Source organism: Schistocerca americana, chromosome 5 (assembly GCF_021461395.2).
Source record: "Schistocerca americana isolate TAMUIC-IGC-003095 chromosome 5, iqSchAmer2.1, whole genome shotgun sequence".
Classification (NCBI taxonomy): Eukaryota; Metazoa; Arthropoda; class Insecta; order Orthoptera; family Acrididae; genus Schistocerca; species Schistocerca americana.
The window spans coordinates 547,275,282-547,302,477 of NC_060123.1; the positions used below are offsets into that span (position 1 = coordinate 547,275,282).

The 27,196-nt window shown below is 42.5% G+C and overlaps 1 protein-coding gene across 1 annotated transcript; it reads left to right on the top strand.

Annotated features, from left to right (window-relative positions):
* The first annotated feature begins 1,784 nt into the window (after positions 1–1,784).
* LOC124615576 (uricase) lies at positions 1,785–19,256 on the top strand. The gene is made up of 5 exons (XM_047143560.1): positions 1,785–2,199; positions 4,372–4,567; positions 7,085–7,271; positions 12,133–12,256; positions 18,739–19,256. Exons 1-5 carry the CDS (start codon positions 1,798–1,800, stop codon positions 18,910–18,912), a joined length of 1,083 nt encoding a protein of 360 aa, XP_046999516.1. The 5' UTR covers positions 1,785–1,797; the 3' UTR covers positions 18,913–19,256.
* The last annotated feature ends 7,940 nt before the right edge of the window (positions 19,257–27,196 follow it).

The window sequence follows — 27,196 nt, forward strand, 5'->3', positions numbered from 1 at the left end:
GCTGCTGAAGGGGTTGCCTAGGAGCAGGCGCCAGCACCTATAACTTCGACGCTCTGTAGCGTCTTGGATGAAGTTTCCAGGTACAGTTCCCTATCCTTGATCTGTTTTTTAAGACGCCCTCTACAATAACTTGAAGTTTGTCGCAACGCTTCCGGTATGATATAATGGGTACTGAAGCCCTTATCTCTTCCCTATCGACTCCTGTTTCTTCTTCTACGACGTCATCAGATTAGTCCCCCCGCTAATAAAAGCCCTCAACGCACTCTTTCCACCTATCTCTCTCTCTTTTCTGCGTTTAACAGTTAATTCACATTGCACTCTCAATGTTATCGACCCTGCCTTTAATTTCACCGAAGGTTGTTTCGATTTTTCTATACGCTGAGTCAGTCCTTCCGACAATCATTTCTTTTCCGGTTTCGTCGCATTTTTCATGCAGCCATTTCGCCTTAGCTTTCCTACATTCCCTATTTGTTTCATTCCTAAGTGATTTGTACTTCTGTATTCCTTAATTCCCCAGAACATTTTTGTACTTGACTCTTCCGTCGATCAAATGGAGTATTTCTTCTGTTAACCACGGTTTTTTCACAGATGCCTTTCTTGTAACTGCTCTTTTTAGAGATGTTCATTCCTCTTCAACTGTACTGCCTACTGAGTTATTCATTATTGCTATAACTGTAACCTTGGAGAACTTCAAGTGTGTGTCGTTATTCCTTAGTACCTCTGTATCCTTCTTCTGTGCAGATTAATTCTTCCTGACTAAGCTCTTAAACCTCAGCCTACTCTTCATCATTACCAAATTGTGATCTGAGTCTATTTATGCCCCTGGGTATGCCTTACAATGCAAAACCTGAGTTCGGAATCTCTGCCTGACCATAAAGTAATCTATCTGAAATCTTCCGTATCTTCCGGCCTTTTCCAAGTATACCTCTTCCTCTTGTGCTTCTTGAACAGAGTATTCGCTGTTACTAACTGAAATTTATTGCGGAACTAAATTAGTGTTTCTCTTCTCTACTACCAAGTCCATATTCTCCCGCAACCTATCCTTCTATTCCAACCGTATTCCAATACCCAATGACTGTTAGTTTTTCATCTTCCTTAATCACTGAATTACCCGTTCAGGATCGTCATATACTTTCTGCCTTTTCATTTTCTGCTCGCTACGTTGGTGTGTGTACGTAACCTATTGTTATCAGTGTTGGTTTTCCGTCGATTCTGATGAGAACCATCGTATTGCTGAACTGTCCTGCCTTCGTAGTCTTAACGAGTCCTACTCCCGTTATACCATTTACACCTGTAATGCAGCGTATCAACATACACTCTGTTTTACTCTGAGAGTCTGCCTTCATAGTTGAGTACCATATGAGAAGTCTGCGCTCGATTCACGACTGGATCTAAGATTTTCTCTGCTTGGAGACTTGGTGTTTTGTTGTCTACACCGTCATTTCATCTTCATCGACACGCAAGTCATTGAATTGGCGTCTATTAAAAAGACCTGCATGCAGGCAGCCACTCTACCCAGCGGGAGGTCCTGACCACACACACACACACACCATTCTTTCATTTGAGAACCTAAGACTCCCTCCACTCTGTTTAATGCCATAACATTTTAGTCTCCCAAATACAATTTTGCGTCTCACACAGGTCACAGAATAACCCAAAAAATTAATTTTTAACTGTTGACTCTATCAGCACTGCATTTACGCGGTCATGTTTTGTGTCTTCTGTGGAGAGTCTTCCTGACGAGTCGCTGCTCTGTACAGGATGAACGGAGTGGGCGTCAACAAGACGCACCAGCATATGCGCGCCGGCGGCGGCCTGCCCGTGTCTGCGCTGGGCACGGCTCTCGAGGTGCCGGCGGCGGAGCGCCGCCCCCGCGTGGGCCGCCTGCCGGCGCAGCTGCCGCCCCCGGCGCCGGGGACGGATCCGACGCTGCCGGACCCGCGGCCGGCCGGCGACGCCGACGCCGAGCCGGCGGCAGGGGAGGCTCGCTACGAGCTGCACGAGTACGGCTACGGCAAGAACTACGTCAAGCTGCTACACGTCAAGCGCGACGGCGCCACCCACTCCATCCGCGAGTACGAGGTCAACACCCACCTGCGCCTCAACTCCAAGCGCGACTACCTGGCCGGCGACAACCGCCACATCATCGCCACCGACACCCAGAAGAACACCGTCTACGTGCTCGCCAAGAAGCACGGCGTAAGTACCGCGCCCATGCCGTGCCATTCCGAGCCTCCCAACACTCTTACTACAACTTCCTATAGTGTTATTCGTCAGTAACTCTGGGAACTTCAGAAGACGGCTGGTTGAAGCTACAGACAAATGTAATGTATTGCGAATACAAAGAATGAAGGATTCTTTACGGTACGATTATGTGATAGCAGAACAAACACTGGTAGCAGTTACTTCTGTAAAATATCTAGGAGTATGCGTATGGAACGATCTGAAGGGGAATGATCACATAAAATTAATTGTTGGTAAGGCGGGTGCCAGGTTGAGATTCATTGGAAGAGTCCTTAGAAAATGTAGTCCATCAACAAAGGAGGTGGCTTACAAAACACTCGTTCGACCTATACTTGAGTATTGCTAATCAGTGTGGGATCCGTACCAGGTCGGATTGACGGAGGAGGTACAGAAGATCCAAAGAAGAGCGGCGCCTTTCGTCACAGGGTTATATGGTAATCGTGATAGCGTTACGGAGATGTTTAGCAAACTCAAGTGTCAGGCTCTGCAAGAGAGGCGCTCTACATCGCGGTGTAGCTTGCTGTTCAGGTTTCGAGAGGGTGTGTTTCTACTTACACCTCCCGAGGAGATCACGAATGTAAAATTAGAGAGATTCGAGGGCGCACGGAGGCTTTCCGGCAGTCGTTCTTCCCGCGAACCATACGCGACTGGAAAAGGAAAGGGAGGAAATGACAGTGGCACGTAAAGTGCCCTCCGCCACACACCGTTGCGTGGCTTGCGGAGTATAAATGTAGATGTAGATGTAGATGTATAGGAAACAGACACACGTCGTGGATAGAGTACCTCTCCAACATTGTTACTCTGGCTACAAATGCTCGATACGGGCACCGTTTGTGACGCGACACACGTCAATATGGGCGGAGGAGCACGTGCGTGAAATTCATTGCTGATCGGGGAAGGGCAGCGACAGTGGACCACCTTGTAAATCTGTTCATTGAATTGCCTACTTGCAGGCGCGTACTAATTCGATGCAACAATATGGAGCAGCTGATTTGTCTACGTGTTTTGATATGCTTGCCCTCTAGTGGTGTGCTTTGCAACTAAACTGCGGGGCATACTACAGATCGAAGCTTGGGGAGATGCTATATTCTCTAATGTGTGTCATTTTTCTCTGTGTCTTCTAATTTTCTGAATCCCTGGAGGAACCTATGAACAAATTTACATTTTCAACTTTTCTTGAGAATATGTATTTTGGAACCACATATTTCCTCTCCCTAACAGTTGTTAATACCATTTGTTTCATTACAATATGCTACAAAGAGAGGAAGTCCACTCATAAAAAGCCATTGCTCAAAGCGGTCCGCTTCAACAAGCCACGGACACAGGCAGCAGTGTATGCCCTCAAAACTTCCAATGTAGGCAGGCACAACGGCTATAGGAGATCACGCAGCGCGCACCACCCACCATAAAATATTCAGTCGTCGGTTCAGATGTCGCATGAAAAAGTTAAAATAAGTAACTCTTTATTTATCACTGCACACTTCAGTTTTCCACTTTTCGGTCGGCGGCGGAGAAAAAAACGTATAGACTTTTTGGTTCAGCCATGAGACGTTTTACATTGCGCAACACAGTTAAAGGGCTACTTTTTTTTAAAACCCAGTAATAATCTCCCATTGCAACGCAGAAATTTGAAATTTGGCTCAAAAGTATCTGTAGCCTTCCTCTTTAATGGTGCAAAATCGTGGCGATCTTCAACATCACCCTCGGGCCCGGCAACACTACCGACAGCAAGGTGTCGAAACATGCCGAAACTAGACCACAGCTCAGAAGTTCGTGTGAATTATAATGTGGTTTAGTGGTATCATTCTGGCACCAAATATCACCACAGTTCTATATAGCACCACTGTGAAGGTGTCACACGATGGGAAGGTCGTCACAGCTGCGGTTACCTACATTTCACCGCTTCTTTTGACGCCTTTGCGATGGAGATAACACAAAGACTGCTTTAAATATGAACGAAGTTTGTGCGAAAGAATAGTACTTCAAAAATATTTTCTGCACTTAATGTCTCTGTACTATCCGGACTACGATGCTTCTTTCCTGTCTGTTGCGGCTCACACAAACCACGGTGATTACGGTTTGGGAAACGTGTGACGCGGCCTTTGATAAAGTGTTTCTGTATCGCAGGTGGAATCACCGGAAGACTTCGGGTTGCTGGTGTGCAGCCACTTTCTGTACACGTACCGACACGTGGAGGAGGTCTCCGTACACGTGGAGGAGTACCCCTGGGAGAGGCTGCAATCCGACGAGCGGCCTCACAACCACGCCTTCATCTTCTCTCCCACGGCCTACAGGTTCTGCACCGTCACGCAGGCCAGAAACGGTGAGCACAGCTTCAGAAAGTACAACACGCTGTGGCTGCATGTATGTTTCGTTAAACAGTTTAATATTCTATCAGATTACAACCATTACTGTTTCGTGCTGATAGATTAATTTTCTCTAAGGAAAGCCATTTTCTTGAATACTTCTTTTCCTTTGAGATCTATTTTACCGTATTTACTTGTTTTATCTCCGTTGGACTTCTCCTTTTCTTTCTCCAGCGAAGATCCATTCAGGAAAATAAGAACTATGAACCTACTTTTAACATTTCGGTCATTAGTATCACAAGTAACTACTAGCACGATTGGTTCAGATAAAGACGAGAACGATTTTTTTTTTAATTTATTGCTTTAGAGGAATAATACCAGATTTTCTGTTAGTGTGATTTAGGCAAACTGTAAGAAGCCTGTTTTAAGAAGTGTCGATAGGGATTTAATTATGCTAGTAACACCTGCAGCACCATTTCTCTCGATATAGATTCGCTTTGAATTAATAGTAACAATCAATCAATCGCAATAGGGTGGCGAAGTTATTCATCAAACTATTGTAAATTTGACACACATAGGAAACTTCCAACAACTTGCCAGCAAAAAATGTTCTCGTAAATTTACGCTATTCGTTCAGTCGAAGTATTCGCCATTCTTTAATTAGTCAGTATCCTTATAAGACAACTTTACTTGTCGATTTCCCCGCCAAACACAAATTCACGTTTCATTAAAATAACTTTATACTCAGTGCTTCAGTTTCATTCTTTTTATGCGAGCCTTGTCTCGCCAGGTTTCTCTCACTGAGCAAGCAATTATATTATATAGCTTTATTCTACTTTTGCATCCTCTTCTACGGTCCTGAGGTTTTTCGTATCTTCACAACTTGTAACTCTCATCTGATACCTTCCATTGGAACTAAATCGTAGTGTCTTTCTGCAAAATGCAGTAAACTAGATTAGCTCTGCTGGTACTAGCAATTTGTTTCCGAATCTTCTTATATTTTAGTTTTCACCTAATCAGTAATCAGAGGATTTTTATTTTTGAAGATACATTCCACGTGCGTAGAGTTTTACCTATTTGTTGCTTGTATATATACAATGTAACCACTTAACAATTATATCAGACTGAAATTTTTATTGTTTTTAATAGCTACCATTTTGTAATTTTATTTCCTAATTATTCTGAAAGTTTCGTGCTAATTCATTTCTTCCTAAGATAACAATATTTACTAACTAAATTTATAAACTTATTAATTAGTAATTAAGATTTTAGTCCTATCTTAGTTATAATTTGCCTCAAAAAAGATAGCTTGAGATTTATGGCTTCCGGCACTAGGATAGCTTTCCTGAAATCTGGAAGACCACGACAAGGCTAAGAAGTTGAAATCCCGAAGTACCTGCAGTGCTTATTAAAGTTCCCACTGATCAACAATATGTTGTCACAGTACCACTTTGTGCTGCCATCACCGCCGTGCGTTCTCCGGCTCCGGGGTTGTATCCATGTCTCCAGTTAGGAGTACGCTGCAACGGCGGGGAATGTCTGGCCTTCCTGTGTTGTCTGGCAGCTGTTTCGCAACATTTCACAGACGACAGCTTAGGGGCCCACGCTGGACACCCCGCCAGATGAAGTTCAGCATACTTCTACGCCCAAACTTTGCATTCAGTCCTTTTAGATAAATACTTTTTGGTAGTGGGCGCCGTCATTGTAACTACTAAAACAGCTAAGCTGCCCACGTTTCGACCGACTTTCTGCAGTCCTCTTCAGGGCGCTGAACCCCCTTGAAGATTACCGCAGGAAGTCGGTCAAAACGTCGATAATTTAGCGGCCTTAGTAGTTACAATTACGCGACCCAAAACCCAAAATTATGTTCAACTCCCTGAAGAGAACCGCAGAAAGCCGGTCAGCATGTCGGCAATTTAGCTGTTTTAGTAAATACAATGATGCGGCGCAGTAACCTAAATTATTTTACCCAAAATAACACCGGCCATGGGGGAGTCCGTACTTAATTACATTCATTTATGTCATAAATTCTTCATGGACCTCCGGTGTTTCTCCTATCTTTAAAGATAAATTTCCAGTTCTCTCCTGGATATATTTTCAGCTATTATGTTTATCAGGTACCCTTAAGACCTGTTGTGTGCTGTCCCATACCTGTACTTCTGTTCTTCAGTTCCTCCGTATTCAGTGGCGTCCTTAAAATGGATACAGCACCGAACGATATGGTTCGGCGTTCCAATTTCTTCGCAGTTACTGCTGGGTCGACATCCTTTTCTGTTCAGGTATGAAGCGTAAGGCTACTGCTCTGTACGGAAACGGTTCTTACCCCTCGAAGGTACAATGTACTTCATTTTAAGTCTTTAGTTCACACTGTGGAAGATCACGCAGACACGTCGTGCCCTTGAAAATGCATCCTCGTCTTCCTTCCATTTTCGCATTAATGAGTACCAGTACTACCGTTCCTTGGTTTCAGGGGGTAGCTTTTACAAATTTCGTGACAGCTGTTACTTATTTGAAACCCTGTTGTCCTTTTGCAGAGCGGCCCAAGATAAAGGGCGGGCTGCGCGACCTGCGTGTCCTCAAGACGACGCAGTCAGCCTTCAAGGACTTCATCCAGGACGAGTACCGCACGCTGCCCGACGCCAACGACAGGATCTTCAGCACCATCGTCAGCGCCACGTGGGACTACTCCACCGCCAACGGGGTCAACTTCGACAAAGTCTGGTGAGTGTGCCTGCTGCTACTTCACCGGTGACTGCCCTCTCCTGTTTACAAGTAGAGAGGGACTAGTTGGCATGGATTTTGACTTTTGATTTTTCGATTTTTTGGGTAATACTTGGAGAGATTCTGGTGAATCCCGCGATTAGCTTAGCTTATTGATTACAAAATCATGTAGGACCTGTTAATCGAATACGTAACCGAAAAACATTTAAGAAGAACTCAGTTGACAGCTGGTAAAATTGTTGTTTATTAAAACGCGGCTGTTTTTCCTAAAAGTTTGGAACCAGGCCAATTATCTTGGGGTGCTGGGTTAGTTGGCATACCCCTATGGGTGAATTGGCATAACCTGATGTGGATACTTAGGCAGAACACAGCACTTTTCAAGGACCAACATATTATTTTATCAAAACTTACGATAACTTTCTTTTCAAAGAATAAATTCTTCAAAAACCAAATACCTTGTGAAGAAATAACACTTGAAAAAAAAAACAAATTCTACTTAAGTTCATAAACAACTTTATGAGCCTAACTATCTAGCCGAACAATGAATACTTCAAGAAAAATAGGTTCTGCTAATTATAGATACTTGTAATTATTCAAATAGAATCAGTTCAATGTTTTAAATCTCCTGCGAATGCAGAGGTTGGGCGCTCGTTTAATTGAACACGTGAATTCAATTTTCCCGCAGTTTTATATTGGTTGTACCAAAGCGAATCATCGTCGTCTGGCCATCTCCAAATTTCCTCTTTTTGACCATAATGGACACGCGAACCTCATTGTTGTCGGTTCGACAATCTTCACTGGATCATGACTCGCATAGTAATTCGCCAAAACAATCATTGAAATGTATTTATGGTGATCGGGAGGCCCTTGAGACAGTGAGACATTCCTTGTCGGTTTTGTTCGATGTGAACTGCTGGTAAAACTTTGTCAACTGAACCCAAACCTAGCTGTGCCAAATTGATATCATAAACGAAGTGGATACCACACGATCCCGTACATCAGAAATAAAAGATTGTAATACATGCATGCAACTCCAGTTAACCTCACTTTCGACAATTATTATCATTAGTTTCTAAATTTGATCTACAGGTTCACAAGAACAAAAAAATTTACGATCAAAAAATTTACTCAACGGTCAGAAAACGATGAAACTTTGGCCCTTCCTTCGTGACATTTCCAAGCAAAATTATAGTGGATGGTTCGCCTTTATAAATACTCATTTCTAGCACGATGGGAGTGCACTGGCTCCACGGTGGCAGGAAATAGAAGATGTGTGCCAGCTAGCCCCTTATGCCAACTAACCTCGATCACTCCTACGTCAGAAGGAATGAAAAAGGTTGGAGTATAACATCTTGATGATGACAATGTTATCAGAGGTTTACCATCTAGAAGTCTGGAAGAGAAAAATAAATTAGCCCATCACTGTACAAAGGTGATTGAGAAACTCGAGGAAAATTTAAATCAGAATGTCTGGGGCAATACCAGTCCCGTATCCTCCAGATAGTGTATCAGGTTTTGCTGTTCGAAAACGTGCGCGAGGCTAATTGGATGTAGGCTGTTTTGTTATTGACATATCACCACATGAAGGCCCGACGCACAAAAACGGTATTTTAATTTTCTGAGCTCTTGCTAATCTTGGCAGAATTGAACTGACGGCTAAATTATCGTTCGTGAGAAGCCTCGTATAAAGAGTGGTGCTACGAATCCGTGTTTAAAATTAATTACAGATATTAACTGAAACAAATAAAAACGCTCAAAATTTTTTTGGCACAGACAAAAAAGCAGCTGTCATCCACACTTAGACCAAGTGGTCATGATCCCACTGAAGTCTCCGGATATTTTGCGCTTAATTAACGCTCGAATTTTCTGTAGAGAGATACTGACGTAATTTATAACTTACTTTTAAAGCAAGAGGTGTGCATTTGTTGAAGATCTTTGAGAGCTCGATAATAAAAGAGAAAGAAAATATGAAGTTCTTAATGTACGCCGCTAAACATTTCCGTGAAAGAGATTGGACATGTGCTCTATATGAAGACTTGCCGCTCCAGTGCAATCTTCTTCGGTTTTTTGTGTGTTTATTCGGCAATGGAAAGCGAAACTGAACTTGCTCCATTAAATTTCTGGTGTGTAGCCTCATAAATTCAGATTCTTCTTCTTCTAATATTTCGGCTGTGCATCGCTCAGCCATGAAGAAACTGAGCGAGGTGGCGCAGTGGTTAGACACTGGACTCGTATTCGGGAGGACGACGGTTCAATCCCGCGTCCGGCCATCCTGATTTAGGTTTTCCGTGATTTCCCTAAATCGCTCCAGGCAAATGCCGGGATGGTTCCTTTCAAAGGGCACGGCCGACTTCCTTCCCCGTCCTTCCCTAATCCGATGAGACCGATGACCTCGCTGTCTGGTCTCCTTCCCCAAAAACCACCACCACCGCCATGAAGAAACTGAGATTTTCCGACGGCTTGCATTTTGCGTACTGTGTGAATAACTTGTAAAGCGTTGCTGTGCTACCGCTGTCAAGTGCTTCAAGAACACCACAATTTAAAAATATCTCCAGTTAGGGAAATTACGGGTATTATGTATCCTTAGCGTGCTGTCACTTGCGAAATCCTTTGTAAGACAGCGTTATTCATAAATATCTACAGGATTTCAGAAGACAACCGCGGAAAAACAATAGACAGACGTCAGCATCTCTCCATGTTCCTCACATTATAAGCTCTCAATTTAAGCTCTATTATGGGCTGAAGTGCAAGAGAAATTCATGGGATTCTCCTGGGAAGGTGCAACAACTAAAACCTAAATTGTAAATCTTTTCTTTGGGTTACCTTTTATGAAACATTCCCTTAGGAAAATTTATATTTTACTGTGCTGGAAAACCCCTTACGTTATTTGATTTTCAAACAGCTGAGCAGAACTGGACTACTCAGACATTTGTCTCTTTACTTATTCTAATCAATACTAAACTGACACACAATATTTTTTTAGCGCAACGCAATCTGACTTTCAATAATCCCTACAAAAGAATGGCCCTGACTAACAATAACCTATACCTTTCATGAATGACTTACCTCACAAAAATCTTCGTTACTCGAGCTACTGCAATACAGCGAGCGCCAATACTGCCAGCTAAATAAAAAATTCTAACTATTGAAGGAACCTACTACTGATAGGCATAGTTAGCAAATGAAAGATTTTGATAGAGAACAAACAGTGTATTTACCTTAATAATGTTCAAAAGTCGTCATATATATCCAGTATTAAAATTTTCTTTCTGATGGACACACGTCCAAATCGTCCGCTCTCAAAATTCTGCCATCTCTCTCCCCACATCCACCACTGCTGGCGGCTCACCTCCAATTGCGCAACGCTATGCGCTGTTCACATCCAACTGCCCAACACTGCAATAGCAAATATTCCAACAATGGAAACCAACCACAGACTGCACACAGCACAGTCAGTGATTTTCATACAGAGCGCTACGTGGCGTTACCAACATAAAAACCTAAACAGCCTACTTACACATTCTACACGCGTGAATTAATTCGAAGGGTCAATATGGAGCAGATGACTTATCTGCATGCTGCATGTTCCGACACGCCTGCCCCATACAATTACACTGATTGTATTGTACCTACGCTACGGCGCGTATTACGAATCGAAACTTGGAGAGATGTTCTATCCACTGATATGGGTCATTTTCGGTATATCATGCAGTTTTCGTGGAGTCATTTCTGAAATCTTTGAGGTATATACGAATAATGCTGTATATTAGAGGCGTCCGTATTACGTTACGCACCCTATATGTCTGTCACAGGTCACGTTACGAACAAACTTTTTATACAGTTGAATACCATATAACCTCAATAATGAAGTTCCTTAGGTGATGTACACGTTTGTTTAGGACACTGCTGATGCAGCATTTTTTACAGTAAAATGTTATAAGAAACTGTCGTTATTTTCGGTAATTTAGAAGTGCATCGAAGGCTGACTTTCTTTTTGACGAACGACGTTATATTAAAGGGTGAAGGAGTACGAGGGTAATCGCAAAAGTAAAGTCTCCTATTTTTTTATAAGTACATAAACCTCTTTATTTCTACAATGGTTTACATCAGTTTATAGCTTGAACATTTAGCTATTTTTCGACATAATCATCATTTATGTCGATGCATTTTTGTAGACGCTGTGGCAGTTTTTGCATGCCCATGTCGTACCAGCTCGCAGCCATGTTGTTCAGAAAGTTATGAACCTCTTCTTTCACCTCGTCGTCGTAGCTGAATCGCTGGGACCACAATTAACGCTGACAGGTACTGTGAGACTCTGAGAAACTCAAACGGGCCATTCAGAACCGGAGAAGAGGAATGTTGAGCAAGGGCGTACACATTCTCCATGACAACGCTCGCTCACACATCGCTCGGCAAACTGTTGCTCTCCTGCAACAGTTTCAGTGGGACATAATCACCAACCCACCCTATAGTCCTGACTTGGCGCCCAGTGACTATCTCCTGTTCCCTAGGTTAAAAGAACATTTGCCCAGAAAGCAATTCAGCTGCGACGACGAGGTGAAAGAAGAGGTTCATAACTTTCTGAACAGCATGGCGGCGAGCTGATATGACATAGGCATACAAAAACTGCCACAGTGCCTACAAAAATGCATCGACATAAATGGTGATTAGCTATTTTTCTACATAAATGTTCAAGTTGTAGACTGATATAAGCCATTGTAGAAATAAACAGATCTATGTACTTATAAAAAAATAAGAGACCTTACTTTTGGGATTACCCATGTATTTTAGTCCTGAAATTTATGGCCACATTGAGACCTCTTCAGGCGGAGTTAGATGTGATTATTGTTTGTATTTGTAGGGACGCGGTGAAGGAGTGCATCCTGGACAAGTTCGCTGGACCGCCGGACACCGGCATCTTCTCGCCGTCTGTGCAGAACACTCTGTACCTCACAGAGAAGATGGTGCTCGACAAAGTCCAGCAGGTCAGTATCTACCCCTGTTCATTATTCGAGAAGAATGGCCTTAACGACGGATGTGGAGGGCGTGTACATAGTAATTTTCGCAGCTACCTCTGCCTCCGATACGTCAGTTGACACTGCAATTTCGCATATACTGTAATTTTGGGAATAAGATATTCAGACTCGTTGTTGGGCTCTCACATGCTTCATGTTGTTCCCAGAGGTGTCTTGTTGAGCTTCTTAGATTGTACCACTCTGACAGTCGATCATTCCCGAAAAATTATAGTTACTCTGCCTTTCTGTTCACAGTGGTTTGTAGAGTATTCAGTTTGTAACACGCAAAATAATATGCAAAATTGATACTTCATGTGCTGTCTCAAGTGGGTTGTACAAATGACTCCGTATTGAGACATGTTAAAAGGAGCTCAACAGCTTATCTGTAGAAACAAATCTCGTGAGTAATTACTGTACTCTTCGAAGTTTTTTTAAATTATTCGAAATTCTATTCAAGCACACCAACATATGGCTGTTAACAATACACCTCTTCTAATCTATTTCACAGAGCTTTCTTATTTGGTACTTTTTGAGAAACTTCGTGAAAGCTCTTGACGCAACATAAAGTTTCTAAGAGATTTTTCCATATAGTGATGACTAAATTATTCAGAGCATCTTTTACACAGTCTTGCCAAAGAGTTCTAGTCAATATTTTGTCGTTCATTGACAATTACGATTTCACCACTGTAATGAGTTTTCAAACTTTTATTGAACTATTGCAGATCCCAAGCTTTCCGTACTCAGTTTCCGATGACCACGCACTCCTACTTGAATTTTTTAAAATCAAAGAGGAGTTATCAATGTGTTCCCTTGTTTATGGTTTGGCCTTTGTCACAGGGAACTGTCTGGAATTTATTTCATCCTCCTTAAACATGTTTTTTTTTATCTTAGTATGTAAGCCACTAAAAATATTTGTGCAAACGGATTACTGTACATTTATCTAGTTTGTCAAGGGAAATTATTTTGCAAAAGATGCAACTTCTTCTGAATTCAAATGTGTTCATTTCATTTGTGTTGTATTACTGCTTGCCTGATGGTTTTAGGTTACTCATATACCTGTCTGAAAGTACTTGCGTATATTCATTGAGACACATTTTAAGAACACGTTTGCGTTTTTCGTCCTACAGCAGCAGCCATAGTTAACTATAAATGGTAATAAAGTTACTAGTTTCACACTGGATTGAAATATGAGAACATTTTTGGTATGAAAATATCGTTCTGCAAGTGTTCCTGACGATTCGCATTACATACCAGTTAATTCAATTATCACACCACATACATAAAACTTAGAGATCGGTAGATGAAACTTCCTGACTGTATCTTCTGGTTAAATTTCAATGCTAGAGGATGAGCGTTGTAGATTATGTTATGAACATGGACTCTATTTAATTTTCTGTTCTGTATGTTTATTACTGTGAGGATGAAAATTTAATTACAGCGAAACAGAAACAAATGGAAGCAGAGCTTCAGCTGACTATAGTTTGTTACTTCGATATCGAGGTCATTACAAACGAAGCACAAGCTCGGATTGTAGTAAGTTTGGGGGAGGAAATCGGCCTTGTCCTTCCTCGAGCGATTTAGGGAAATCACGGAATGCCTGAATCTGTATAGATAGATGCGGATCTGAACAGTCACCCTCTAGAATGCGAGTCCAGTGTGCTAACCAATGTGCCACCTTGCCTGGTTACAATTAAGCCTCTACAGGGTTGTATATTGGAATGACGACAGTGAAAATTTGTGCCGGACTATAACTCGAACCCAGATTTCCCGCTTTACACAAGTGGTCGTCTTAACCGCTTCGTCTATCCGTACACGCATCACGGTCAGACCCAAACTTCTATAAGTCGTCGTCCGTATTTCACAACCCGAAGGACATATTTATTGAGAGTCGAGGACCTGGTATTGGCGAAAAAATACGAAATAGTTGTGTCTGTGTTATTAAGAAGTAGCTGCAATGTAGTTACGGTTTTTACCTTTAGAACATGAAGCTTAAATAGTTGCAGAATGTGCAACTGCTGGCCAGTTATACAATAAGAATCATATATTACCAATATGGAAAGAAAATTCCAATATGGATATTCTCGTATTGTGGTACGTATTCTGCAAGTATTGTAAGTAGGAGAGTCTTCATTCATTTGCTGTCTATCCCACAGTTTTTCTGTTTCTTTAGATATTCCACAAGGAATATAGCTTCTCGTAAACGAAATACAAGTTATTTAGTTTGGAAATGGATTTTCATTTTGAGTAGCAACATGACAAGGCAAATTGCTCATAAACAGTGACCATCATTTCCCCTCATACACACAATATTAGTAAGCTTACTGATGAAGAAGACAGGGAATCGAAAAAAGGACGAACGGCGAATTATTGCTGTCACAGATTAATTTTCCGCGTGTACGGTAATTATCTAGTCTGTACGGATGGAAGCTTTATGGAATTCGTCAGCAGCTGTTATATCGCACACGTCACAGTGCGTCCCACCCGAGTTGGCTTTTTTAATTACTCTCGTTTTGGGACGAAACCGCGCGCAAACACGAATGATGAGAGTTTGTGACAGGACGTGGCATGAGAAGCGAGTGTGAGCGCGGTATTTCGCTCTCCTCGGCAGGAGAATTTCGCGATTCAGCTGTACGTTGTTACTGTATCTGCTTAATCTCACACAAATAAATCAATATTTCCACAATACTGTTAGGAAAACAGATGAACTCTTCATTAGATAGATTAATTTGTGTTTTACGTCTTGAATTGCAATGCCTTCTGGTACCCAGCAGTGTGAGGAGAAAGTTGTGAGAGGTCTTGCGTGCTTGATAGAAATATTGTACTTACTGCATGATGCCACAGCGCAATACATTTTGAGTGGCAAAATAATGCAAGTAAAGTTGATAGGATGAGCACAGGGAGATGCAGTGAGCTGAAAGCAGTAGCATAGGTAAAATTTTACTCCAGAGTATTAGAGAAAGAATATAAGCTCAGATTAACGATAAGTTAAGGAAATCGACCTTCTGCTCGAGTAAGGATACATATTACAATTCTTCTGCAGTAGTTTTATGTTCTCAAGAAAACACAAATCAGGATGTTTAGGCGGGAATTTAAACCTAAGTCCTTCAGACTAAGTGTCTAATTACACAACTGTTGAATCGTCACATGTACTACATCTGCAGTAAGGTGTTGGCTACACTGTAAGTTCACTTAACGTTAGTAAAAAAAAAAAGAACTTTGTCACGGCCCATCCCGTTCGATGCGAAACGAATTTAAAAAAAGTAATGTGATTAACGCAAAATGTTGTTTATTTTGTGCGTTATTAATGAGTCTTAAATTTCACAGAGAAGATATTAAATAACAGAAGAGAAGATAATAAATAATAAATAATCATCTTGTGCCCACAAAGAAGTAAATATTCAGAGCTACTCTTTTTATGAAATGTCTCAAGAAAAGAGCACAGTTGGCGGTAAGAGATGATTCGTTGCTAAGAATCATAGTGGCTTAGAGTAAATTTTCTCTCTTTTGAGTCGTCACAAGACTGCTTCGACGTTATCCATTTATTTATATCCAGTGTTGCATTATGTATGCGTGGCTACTAAGCCAATGTCTTCATTATGTAGAGATGAGGAAGCTTACACAGATTACACCAGCTTGGAGATTTCCATTAAACCAGTCTTGGGTGTGAAGACCACGGCAACAGCAATACGTATAATCTGTGAACTACATCTCCCTCTTTACTGCTTTCTGTATTACCTAATGAATTAGTCTTAGATTGCTCCACTCGTATATTAATTTCTTGTAAGAGCACCTGGTAGACTGCTTCCCTCAAATGTTCTTTTTATTTGCTACCCTGAATATCGACAGTGCTTCTCCACAACACTCAATATTGCTGGCTTTCCATTGCCATATTTTCTCCTTTTTCCGCTGTCTACGTATTCTTACTACAGAGTGCTATGCTTTCGACACACATTCTCGTAAAATTATCCATGTGTTCTAGTTTAAAATTTGATGACAGCAGTTCTGCTGAAAAATCTTCCTTCGCTTACATTATCCTGTTTACGTTTACCGAAATTCGCCTGTTTTGTATAATTTTGCTCTCCAGGCACCACAGTTCCTTCGCTTTTTCTGCGCAATCTTCTTCACTTGTGAGATTCAACCAACCGTTATTTTAGCGACTAACAACCTTATATCTGAAATGTAAGCCACGCAGCCGGCCGCGGTGGCCGTGCGGTTCTAGGCGCTCCAGTCCGGAGCCGCGCTGCTGCTACGGTCGCAGGTTAGAATCCTGCCTCGGGCATGGATGTGTGTGATGTCCTTAGGTTAGTTAGGTTTAAGTAGTTCTAAGTTCTAGGGGACTGATGACCACAGCAGTTGAGTCCCATAGTGCTCAGAGCCTTTTTTTTTTTTTTAAGCCAAGCAACCTGTTTGCACTACTTAATATTGCTTCTAATTGTTCCCTACCCAGCTAGAGGGGAAACGGCGTTTATGAGCCTCACCATTTTTCTATTCGCCTGTCACTTTTATTTTTGTTATGGTGTTGGGAGTTACAGTCGACGCTAGTTCGATGAATTGTTCCTATGACGTTTGATTAGCTTTTATGGCAAACTAGCTTAGCGCCTTCTGCTTCGCTTGCCTTTAAGGCCGTAAAAGAATAGTCCTTTCCAAATGTACTTCTGACCAAAAAGTGATTCTAGTAGCTGAAGTAGGAAGTTTTTTTAAGTTTTGCATTTTGAGTTTTTGTGGTGATTTTTCCACAGAAACTTTCGTCCCATAACACATATTTCTTTATTTCGAACAGAGACAACGAAATATTTACATAAAATTTTTCATCCCCTGTTACACCCTTTGGGTGTTGAATTTCCAAGAACACTGAAACGCGTATCTTTTTATTTCTGACGGAGAAGCTAAATACCAAATATCATAGCTCTAGCTTAAAAATTGCCCTAATAGCGACAGCTTTCAAAAAACTGTTATCGCCTATTTCCTTCCCCTTAGGGGTCTATTTCGAAAAATACCGAGCGAGATGGCGCAGCGGTTAGCACACTGGAGTACGACGGTTCAAACATGGTCCGGCCATCCAGGTTTAGACTTCCCGTGATTTCCCTAAACTGCTGCAGGCAAACGCCGGGATGTTTCCTATGAAAGGTCACGCCCCATCCCTGACACAATCAGAATTTGTGCTCCGTCTCTAATGAATCGGTGTAGACGGGACGTTAAACCCGAGCTTCCGTCCTTCTTCGTAAAAGCCATTCTTAAACGATGCCTACAGTGTAAGGTCAACCTCTCCAAATTTCGAGTTTCTATCCGTAGCTGTTTGGGCTGGGCAATGAGGAGTCAGTCAGTCGGAAAGTTTCCTTTTATATACAGAGATATAATTAGTAGAACAAGGTGTATCAGATAAACTGGTGTCCGATGTAACTGAAAGAATAAACTGAACTGTCTTAAAACCCAAATAATGATGATTCGCAGAGTAGTTTGTTTGGTTTTAATTTCTACCTCGCATGGTTGCTTCCGGTGTGTAATGGTACCGCATTGGCACAACTTTTAACGTAAGGTCTCTGTCTCTCTCTCTCTCTCTGTGTGTGTGTGTGTGTGTGTGTGTGTGTGTGTGTATGTATGTGTGTGTGTGTGTGTGTGCGTGTGCGTGTGCGTGTGTGTGTGCACCCACGAACGATAAACACGTAAAAAAAATTAATTTTTGTCTAGAGTAAGGGATAACATTATCTCAGAATTAAATTAAAGATGGTGCCAATGGCCAATATTTTCCTTGGTTCTAAGGCAATTGGTAGGCGTCTCCCATTCATTCGCAATTGGGAACCCCTCTGCGCTACTACCAACAGCCCACCTGACGACTGGCTGGAAATCCCTGCAACTCTATAATGGGTTAGAGCTCAAACACTGGATTAGAGAATGAAAACTACAAAAAGAACTAAAAGATCGCTCCAGTAAGGTACACTGCAACACACGTGGAACAAGTCGTCAGTTTCATTCTGTTACACAAGATGACAGAAACATGCTCATAACACTACAGTCTCATATTTTTTTGATTGATATATTATTCCCGAATCAAAGTAAGAGGAGTTTCAATCCGCGGCGATGCTTCGCTGTAGACAACAGCATCAACAGTGAACCATCTTACAGTGTTGCTGAGCTAATTTGATAAATTATTTATGCGTACTGAAAATATTATGGGCTTCCTTTGGGGCGCATGTGGTTTCATTACTATTGAATATTTACCGTCCAATATAACAAACTGGGATTTATAATGGTAACTTTATTGACAAATTCGCACATATCCTAAGATATGATCGCAGCTTGGTTATTGGCCGCCAGGGTAATTGTGCGTGAAACGCCTTTCGGAAATCTGGAAAGATGGAGTCTACCTTTTCTGCTGTGAGGAACTAGAAAAGTGCGGATGTAGTTCATTCCAGCGGCGCATTAGCGTACCTAACGAGGCTCTCCCGTTGCAGATTTCGCAGATCGAGATGTGGATGCCCAACAAGCACTACTTCACGATCGACCTGAGTAAGTTCCCGCGCAGCATCGTGGGCAGCGACAACAAGGAAGTGTACGAGCCGGTGGACAAGCCGTCCGGCATCATCCACGCCAAGCTCGCCCGCAAGGATCTCAAGGCCAAGCTGTGACGTCATCGCCGATAGCGACGCGAGATCCGCAGCGAGCGCTTGTTGGCACTATGCGCGAATTTCTAAGTGCGCCCAGCTGCCGCTTGCCAGGAATGGTAGTTTCTTCTGCACCGAAAGTCTCGCGGGCGCTATACGTTGCTCAATAAAATGTATTGTACTTACACGGAACGGGGTTGCCTGCTGGACAGATTATGCAAATTTTCGAGCGGCAGAGCAACCATCAGTTATTGGCTAGTCTATAAAAAATAAGACTTTAACTAAGTATTGTAAATTTACGCACCTTACTATGAAGGATTGTACATTTGTATAAAGATAGTTACAATAAAACTATTTATTAAAAGTTAGGTAATGTCATTTCTATATCTTATCAGTTGTATATTTCCAGCCTTTAATTTTGAAACACCCCCTTAGAAAAATTAAGAATGACTGTGCTGGAAAACCTCTACGCTATTTGTTTTTCAAACAGCTGAGCAAAACTGAACGTACTCAGACATTTCTCTCTTTACTTATTCTGATCAACACAAACTCACACACATTATTTTTAGCGCAACGCAATCTGACTTTCAATAATCCCTACAAAAGAATGGCCCTGAATAACGATATCCCATACCTTTCATGAATCACTTAGCTCACAAAAATCTTCGTCACTCGAACTACTGCAATACAGCGAGCACCAATACTGAAGAAAAGATTCTAAAGAAAAAAAGAAAAAAAGGAAAGATTCTAACTACTGAAGGCACTAACTACTGATAGGCATGGTTAGCAAATCAAAGATTTTGATGGAGAACAAACAATGTATTAACCTCAATAGTGTTCGAAAGTTATAATATATATAACAGTTCATGACACCCGGTCTTACAAATTTCGTTTTTCTGACGGACACACGTCCAGATCGTCCGCTCTCTAAACACTGCCATCAAACTCCCCACATCCACCACTGCTGGCGGCTCACCTTCAACTGGGCAACGCTACGCGCTGTTCACATCCAACTGCCCAACACGACAATAGCAAATATTCCAACAATGCAAACCAGCCACAGACTGCACACAGCACAGTCAGTGATTTTCATACAGAGCGCTATGTGGCGTTACCAACATAAAAACCTAAACAGCAGTTGCGCTGCGGTATATGTCTGATACTCGTATGTGATAAGTGCAATAATTTGTTTATTAAAATTTATATAATATTTCTCAATTGTATCAGCTATTACTGATGTTTCTACAGCAATGTTTTTAATAACTACACTACTAGCCATTAAAATTGCTACACCACGAAGATGACGTGCTACAGACGCGAAATTTGACCGACAGGAAGAAGATGCTGTGATATGCAAATGATTAGCTTTTCAGAGCATTCACACAAGGTTGGCGCCGGTGGCGACACCTACAGCGTGCTGACATGAGGAAAGTTTCTAACCGATTTCTCATACACAAAAAGCAGTTGACCGGCGTTGCCTGGTGATACGTTGTTGTGATGCCTCGTGTAAGGAGGAGAAATGCGCACCATCACGTTTCCGACTTTGATAAAGGACGGATTGTAGCCTATCGTGATTGCGGTTTATCGTATCGCGACATTGCTGCTCGCGTTGGTCCCGATCCGATGACTGTTAGCAGAATATGGCATCGGTGGGTTCAGGAGGGTAATATGGAACGCCGTGCTGCATTCCAACGGCCTCGTATCACTAGCAGTCGAGATGACAGGCATCTTATCCGCATGGCTGTAACGGTTCGTGCAGCCGCATCTCGATTCAAGAGTCAACAGATGGAGATGTTTGGAAGACTACAACCATCTGCAAGAAACAGTTCGACGACGTTTGCAGCAGCATGGACTATCAGCCCGGAGACCATGGCTAAGGTTACCTTTGACGCTGCATCACAAACAGGAGCGCCTGCGATGTTGTACTCAATGACGAACTTGGGTGCACGAACGGCAAAACGTCATTTTTTCGGATGAATCCAGGTTCTGTTTACAGCATCATGATGGTCGCATCCGTATTTGGCGACATCGCAGTCTACGCACATTGGAAGCGTGTATTCGTCATCGCCATACTGGCGTATCACCCGGCGTGATGGTATGGGGTGCCATTGGTTACATGTCTCGGTCACTTCTTGTTCTTATTGACGGCACTTTTAACAGTGGACGTTACATTTCAGCTGTGTTACGACGCGTGGTTCTACCCTTCACTCGATCCCTGCGAAACCCTACATTTTAGCAGGATAATGCACTATCGCATGTTGCAGGTCCTGTACGGGCCTTTCTGGATACAGAAAATGTTCGACTGCTGCCCTGATCAGCACATTCTGCAGATCTCTCACCAACTGAAAAGTCTGGTCAATGGTGGCCGAGCAACTGGCTCGTCACAATAGGCCAGTCACTACTCTTGATGAACTGTGTTATCGTGTTGAAGCTGCATGGGCAGCTGTACGTGTACACGCCATCCAAGCTCTGTTTGACTCAATGCCCAGGCGTATCAAGGCCGTTATTACGGCTAGAGGTGGTTGATCTGGGTACTGATTTCTCAGGTTCTATGCACCCAAATTGCGTGAAAATGTAATCATATGTTAGTTCTTGTATAATATATTTGTTCAATGAATACCCGTTTATCATCTGCATTTCTTCTTGGTGTAGCAATTTTAATGACCAGTACTGTATTTTTAACGGCTATCATTTACACAGAGGCTTACATGGCTGACACACATAACGTCTCTGACAGTGTTAGTGTTAATAAGAAAATGTTTTAATGATTATTACGTTTGTTTATTATTTAGCTTTTAAGTTTGTCGTAGTTGAAGATCATTTGCTGATATTGCGCCCAATGTATTTTGGTTGGGTTCTAGCCTATATACGCAACGCGCCTTTTAATATCTGGCCAGGATCATTTCACTGAGTCTTTGAATGTATTATTACTATTAATAACACTTTCTGCCTTAGCTAGCGTAATATCACGACTTTAAAAACACAGATCTGTGGCTAGTCCTAATACACTTTGTAGGAGACAGACATTACAACACAAAATTCCATGTGAAACCTCTTCCGAAATCAAATAGTAAACAGTCTGGAGTAACTTATCATTTAGTTGCTCTCAAACTATTTAACTGAGAAAATAATTGTAATATCTCTTCGTTACGCTTAGCCAGGCCAGCAATACAAAATAATTATTTAAAGTCCACCTACTTGGTAAGAACATAAAATATTGGCTGCGCCAGGCCTGCCTAGTCCTGATATGGCTACTTAAGCTGTTATGACGTGAACAAGAGAGACGACAAACGAGACAAAAAGAGGGGGCATTTTCTCCTCGATATATAGAAAAGAATAGATAATGACTATCGTTAATACAATTATAATAATTCAGTATATTAATAAGTTTTACAAAATTAATTATTTTCGATAATAGGTTTGACCTTACGTCCACACGACGTGTTCTGCTACTTTCATACAGTCTCACATATATTTCGTCAAATTGCATTTTCTGACAACATTTGGGGACGCCATACACACAGGAGACTTCAGATAGGTCAGTTTAAAATGAGAACAGAGATCAAAGGACGATAAGGAACGTTTAATCTACACTCCTGGAAATTGAAATAAGAACACCGTGAATTCATTGTCCCAGGAAGGGGAAACTTTATTGACACATTCCTGGGGTCAGATACATCACATGATCACACTGACAGAACCACAGGCACATAGACACAGGCAACAGAGCATGCACAATGTCGGCACTAGTACAGTGTATATCCACCTTTCGCAGCAATGCAGGCTGCTATTCTCCCATGGAGACGATCGTAGAGATGCTGGATGTAGTCCTGTGGAACGGCTTGCCATGCCATTTCCGCCTGGCGCCTCAGTTGGACCAGCGTTCGTGCTGGACGTGCAGACCGCGTGAGACGACGCTTCATCCAGTCCCAAACATGCTCAATGGGGGACAGATCCGGAGATCTTGCTGGCCAGGGTAGTTGACTTACACCTTCTAGAGCACGTTGGGTGGCACGGGATACATGCGGACGTGCATTGTCCTGTTGGAACAGCAAGTTCCCTTGCCGGTCTAGGAATGGTAGAACGATGGGTTCGATGACGGTTTGTATGTACCGTGCACTATTCAGTGTCCCCTCGACGATCACCAGTGATGTACGGCCAGTGTAGGAGATCGCTCCCCACACCATGATGCCGGGTGTTGGCCCTGTGTGCCTCGGTCGTATGCAGTCCTGATTGTGGCGCTCACCTGCACGGCGCCAAACACGCATACGACCATCATTGGCACCAAGGCACAAGCGACTCTCATCGCTGAAGACGACACGTCTCCATTCGTCCCTCCATTCACGCCTGTCGCGACACCACTGGAGGTGGGCTGCACGATGTTGGGGCGTGAGCGGAAGACGGCCTAACGGTGTGCGGGACCGTAGCCCAGCTTCATGGAGACGGTTGCGAATGGTCCTCGCCGATACCCCAGGAGCAACAGTGTCCCTAATTTGCTGGGAAGTGGCGGTGCGGTCCCCTACGGCACTGCGTAGGATCCTACGGTCTTGGCGTGCATCCGTGCGTCGCTGCGGTCCGGTCCCAGGTCGACGGGCACGTGCACCTTCCGCCGACCACTGGCGACAACATCGATGTACTGTGGAGACCTCACGCCCCACGTGTTGAGCAATTCGGCGGTACGTCCACCCGGCCTCCCGCATGCCCACTATACGCCCTCGCTCAAAGTCCGTCAACTGCACATACGGTTCACGTCCACGCTGTCGCGGCATGCTACCAGTGTTAAAGACTGCGATGGAGCTCCGTATGCCACGGCAAACTGGCTGACACTGACGGCGGCGGTGCACAAATGCTGCGCAGCTAGCGCCATTCGACGGCCAACACCGCGGTTCCTGGTGTGTCCGCTGTGCCATGCGTGTGATCATTGCAAACTGGCTGACACTGACGGCGGCGGTGCACAAATGCTGCGCAGCTAGCGCCATTCGACGGCCAACACCGCGGTTCCTGGTGTGTCCGCTGTGCCGTGCGTGTGATCATTGCTTGTACAGCCCTCTCGCAGTGTCCGGAGCAAGTATGGTGGGTCTGACACACCGGTGTCAATGTGTTCTTTTTTCCATTTCCAGGAGTGTATATCTCTGAATATCAGAGAGCGTTGGTCAAATTCGGAGGGAACAAATGCCTAGATATGGAACAAATACCGGCACAAGCCTTGATGGTTTCAGGGAAATATTCAGAGCAAGTACTACACAAGCTATTCAGTGAAGTTTATGTAAATGAGAAAGTGCCATCATATTTTTGAAATGAACGTAATTATTGCACTTCTGAAGAAAACAAGACTGATAGATATGAAAAATACCTTATAAGCATATATTAAATGCATTACAATATTCACAAAAGAAAGATTTTGTTAAACACAATATGTACAAGGACTTAATTAGTTAATTAAAGTTATTATAATTTGATTAATGAGATAATGTTAATGTTCTTCCTTTACACTCGCTGATGCGATATGTATTGCTAGGTTCTCCGCATATGGTGCACCGACAAAAAATTGGTGGGGTTGTGATATCGCTTAGTTGAGCATATTCGTTGATACAGTCGATGAGCTTCCACCCACGTGTATACGTGGCACGACTGGAAGTTGGCTTCCTTTCATTCGTTATTTGTGATCGTTGGGGTGTTAAGGGGTCTGTGGACTTTGTCTCTTGTTTTATGCTTCCTCTCTTGCAGAAGTTTGGTTCTCTGTGGGATTAATATCAAGCTGAGAACTGCCATGAGGTACACAGTGCAGAAGGTAGTATCTGCCTAGATACACCCCTTGATTTGAGTGTGTGCGGTGTTTACTTGTAAGTTGTGTGCTGTTTGATGCAAGAGGCGCAAGTTTTACTTTTGGTTTTACAGAAAGTAGGCTCAGTTTCTTTATTCCAAAGTTACTTCCATCGTTCTTCCTGCCCCGTCTTCAGTCAGCTTGTAAAGTGTATGGCCTGTCATCTGCAGTGTAATTAGTAGTTATTTGTAGGTTTTGACTATTTCCAGTTCTTCTCCGAAGGTGAATGTCATTGTTCGCAGGGTTCCTCTTTTACTGAATTTCGTTGTTTTTGTCTTATTCCTATTTATGACACGTTCATTTTCCTGGAACCATTCTTCCAGTTTGTTAATGGCATCTTACAGAGACTCTCGTCTGATAGTAGGACCGTAACATCAGCACACAGCCACATTCTCACCCCTTCTGAATGTATCCTTTGGATCGCGTCATGGGTAAGTACGTTGAACATTGTAGCACCTCTCGAATAATGAATGGTCAATCCGGTTTTATAAATGGAGGTACTTAAGAAGCAATTTAGTACTACGACCGAGTATAGAAGACAGGTTTTGGAACAACAAGGGAACTTACATTGCATTTGATAATGTTTATCGAAATAAAATGGTTTTCATTTTTTAGGCAGTTTCGTATCAACCCAAGTAAACCCTTTAAAGTTATTTCCCTTTGAAAAATTTTACTTCTTTTACATAAACATTGACCGAGTTTACTCTCAAAATTAATGCGAGCTGATGTTACTGACTTAATTTCCGTTCTTACTGCAAATGATGCTCCTGTTGGATATGAGTGTTCACTGTTCTTCAAATGATTCAAATGGCTCTAAGCACTATGGGACTTAACATCTGAGGTCATCAGTCCCCTAGAACTTAGAACTACTTAAACCTAACTAACCTAAGGACTTCACACACATCCATGCCCGAAGCAGGATTGGAACCTGCGACTGCAGCAACAGCGCGGTTCCGGACTGTAGCGCCTAGAACAGCTCGGCCACAGCGGCCGGCCACTGTTCTTCAAAATCTACTTAAATCACTACTGTACAGTGGTAGAGATGCAGTCTCGTATATCTACGATCGCACCTGCAATGGTGAAACACTTGCATGTTGTCTGTTTAGCAATGAATCACTAAACAACCATGTTTGTATAAAAGAAGTACTCTTCGAAGAAATACGTAATTCCATCAGGCTATATTTGAAAATTGTGTGCCATGTGTATTTGAGCTCAGAATGTAAGCATGCATAGCAGGACACGTGATTTCTGTTTGACAAGGACGATGAATCGACGTCAGTCGTGGATGCACTTAGGAATAAGCCACGCTTAAAACTAGTAGTGCTCAACAAAGTACGCTTTTAATATATAGCATGGCGGAATGATGTGTTCCTTCAAATTTATCGAGGCTGTGTTTGTCCGCCCAGAAGAAGTGGAAGGAAATATGCATTGCTTCCTGATATACCATGGCAACATCACCTTTAACTATTTACATGTACGACACGAAGTGTGTGAACGCGAATTTCTTGAACTGTTATTGATTCAAGCATGAAATGTCACCTCGGAGCAATACTGTTTTCTAATTGCAGGAGTGCAGAGGCATATTGCGTCTTTAATAGGGATCTACTTGGCGCCAGTGGCGATGTCTAAGGCCGCGCGCACGCTGGTTTCATCATGTAATGGTGTGTGAACTCGTAAGGCAACGTAGACCTCAATATCGAAATGTGTAGCTACTGTCTTGATCACAGCAGTTCGTCCCCATCAGTGGTGTCGTTAGGCAAGATAGTGCAGCTGCCAAATGGTACTATTGACACATCGCGCTTCGCACCTCTCTTTCTTACGAAGCAATTTGTGGGAAAGATGGCCTTTTATAAACTGATTTAATGAAAGGGAAAATCCAAGGCCTTATCTGGGAATGGCAACGTCAGTATTCATCAGCTGCGAAAAGCTAGTATTCCCAGTACTAAGTTTAATAATTAATTAATTTACAGGAACAAGTTTCTCACTACTTTACATCGCTTTGTAAAACACAAAAATGTATACAAATTAAATTATTACTCCGCACATACTATCGTGTTCCGTCTATTTATGCAAAACATTAATTGTTGTACTGTTACTTTTCTCGCGTAAACTTATTTCAGAACATTTGTGTCATCATCAGTGGGTTCTTATTTTTCTGTAATCTGACGATACAACGTGTCAGATGATAAAGTCTGCGAATACAAATTCGGTCTGAACAGTATTTTATCTACCAAGATCTAATTACTATTTGCTTAAGCTCTGTAAGACCTTTCCCACAGGTCACATAGCTTCTCATCTGCAACCACATGGTGTTTTATCTTAAATAGGTACAGAGCTATCGAAAAACGCTTTTTCCATTGTGATTTTACTGCGTGAACCTGCTTTCTTGTATCTCCATATGCACGGGAGGAATATGTGCGTAATAAAAAACAGTGTCGAAACATAATACACGAGAAAAGTAACATAAGGAAATCTGTATCTTGC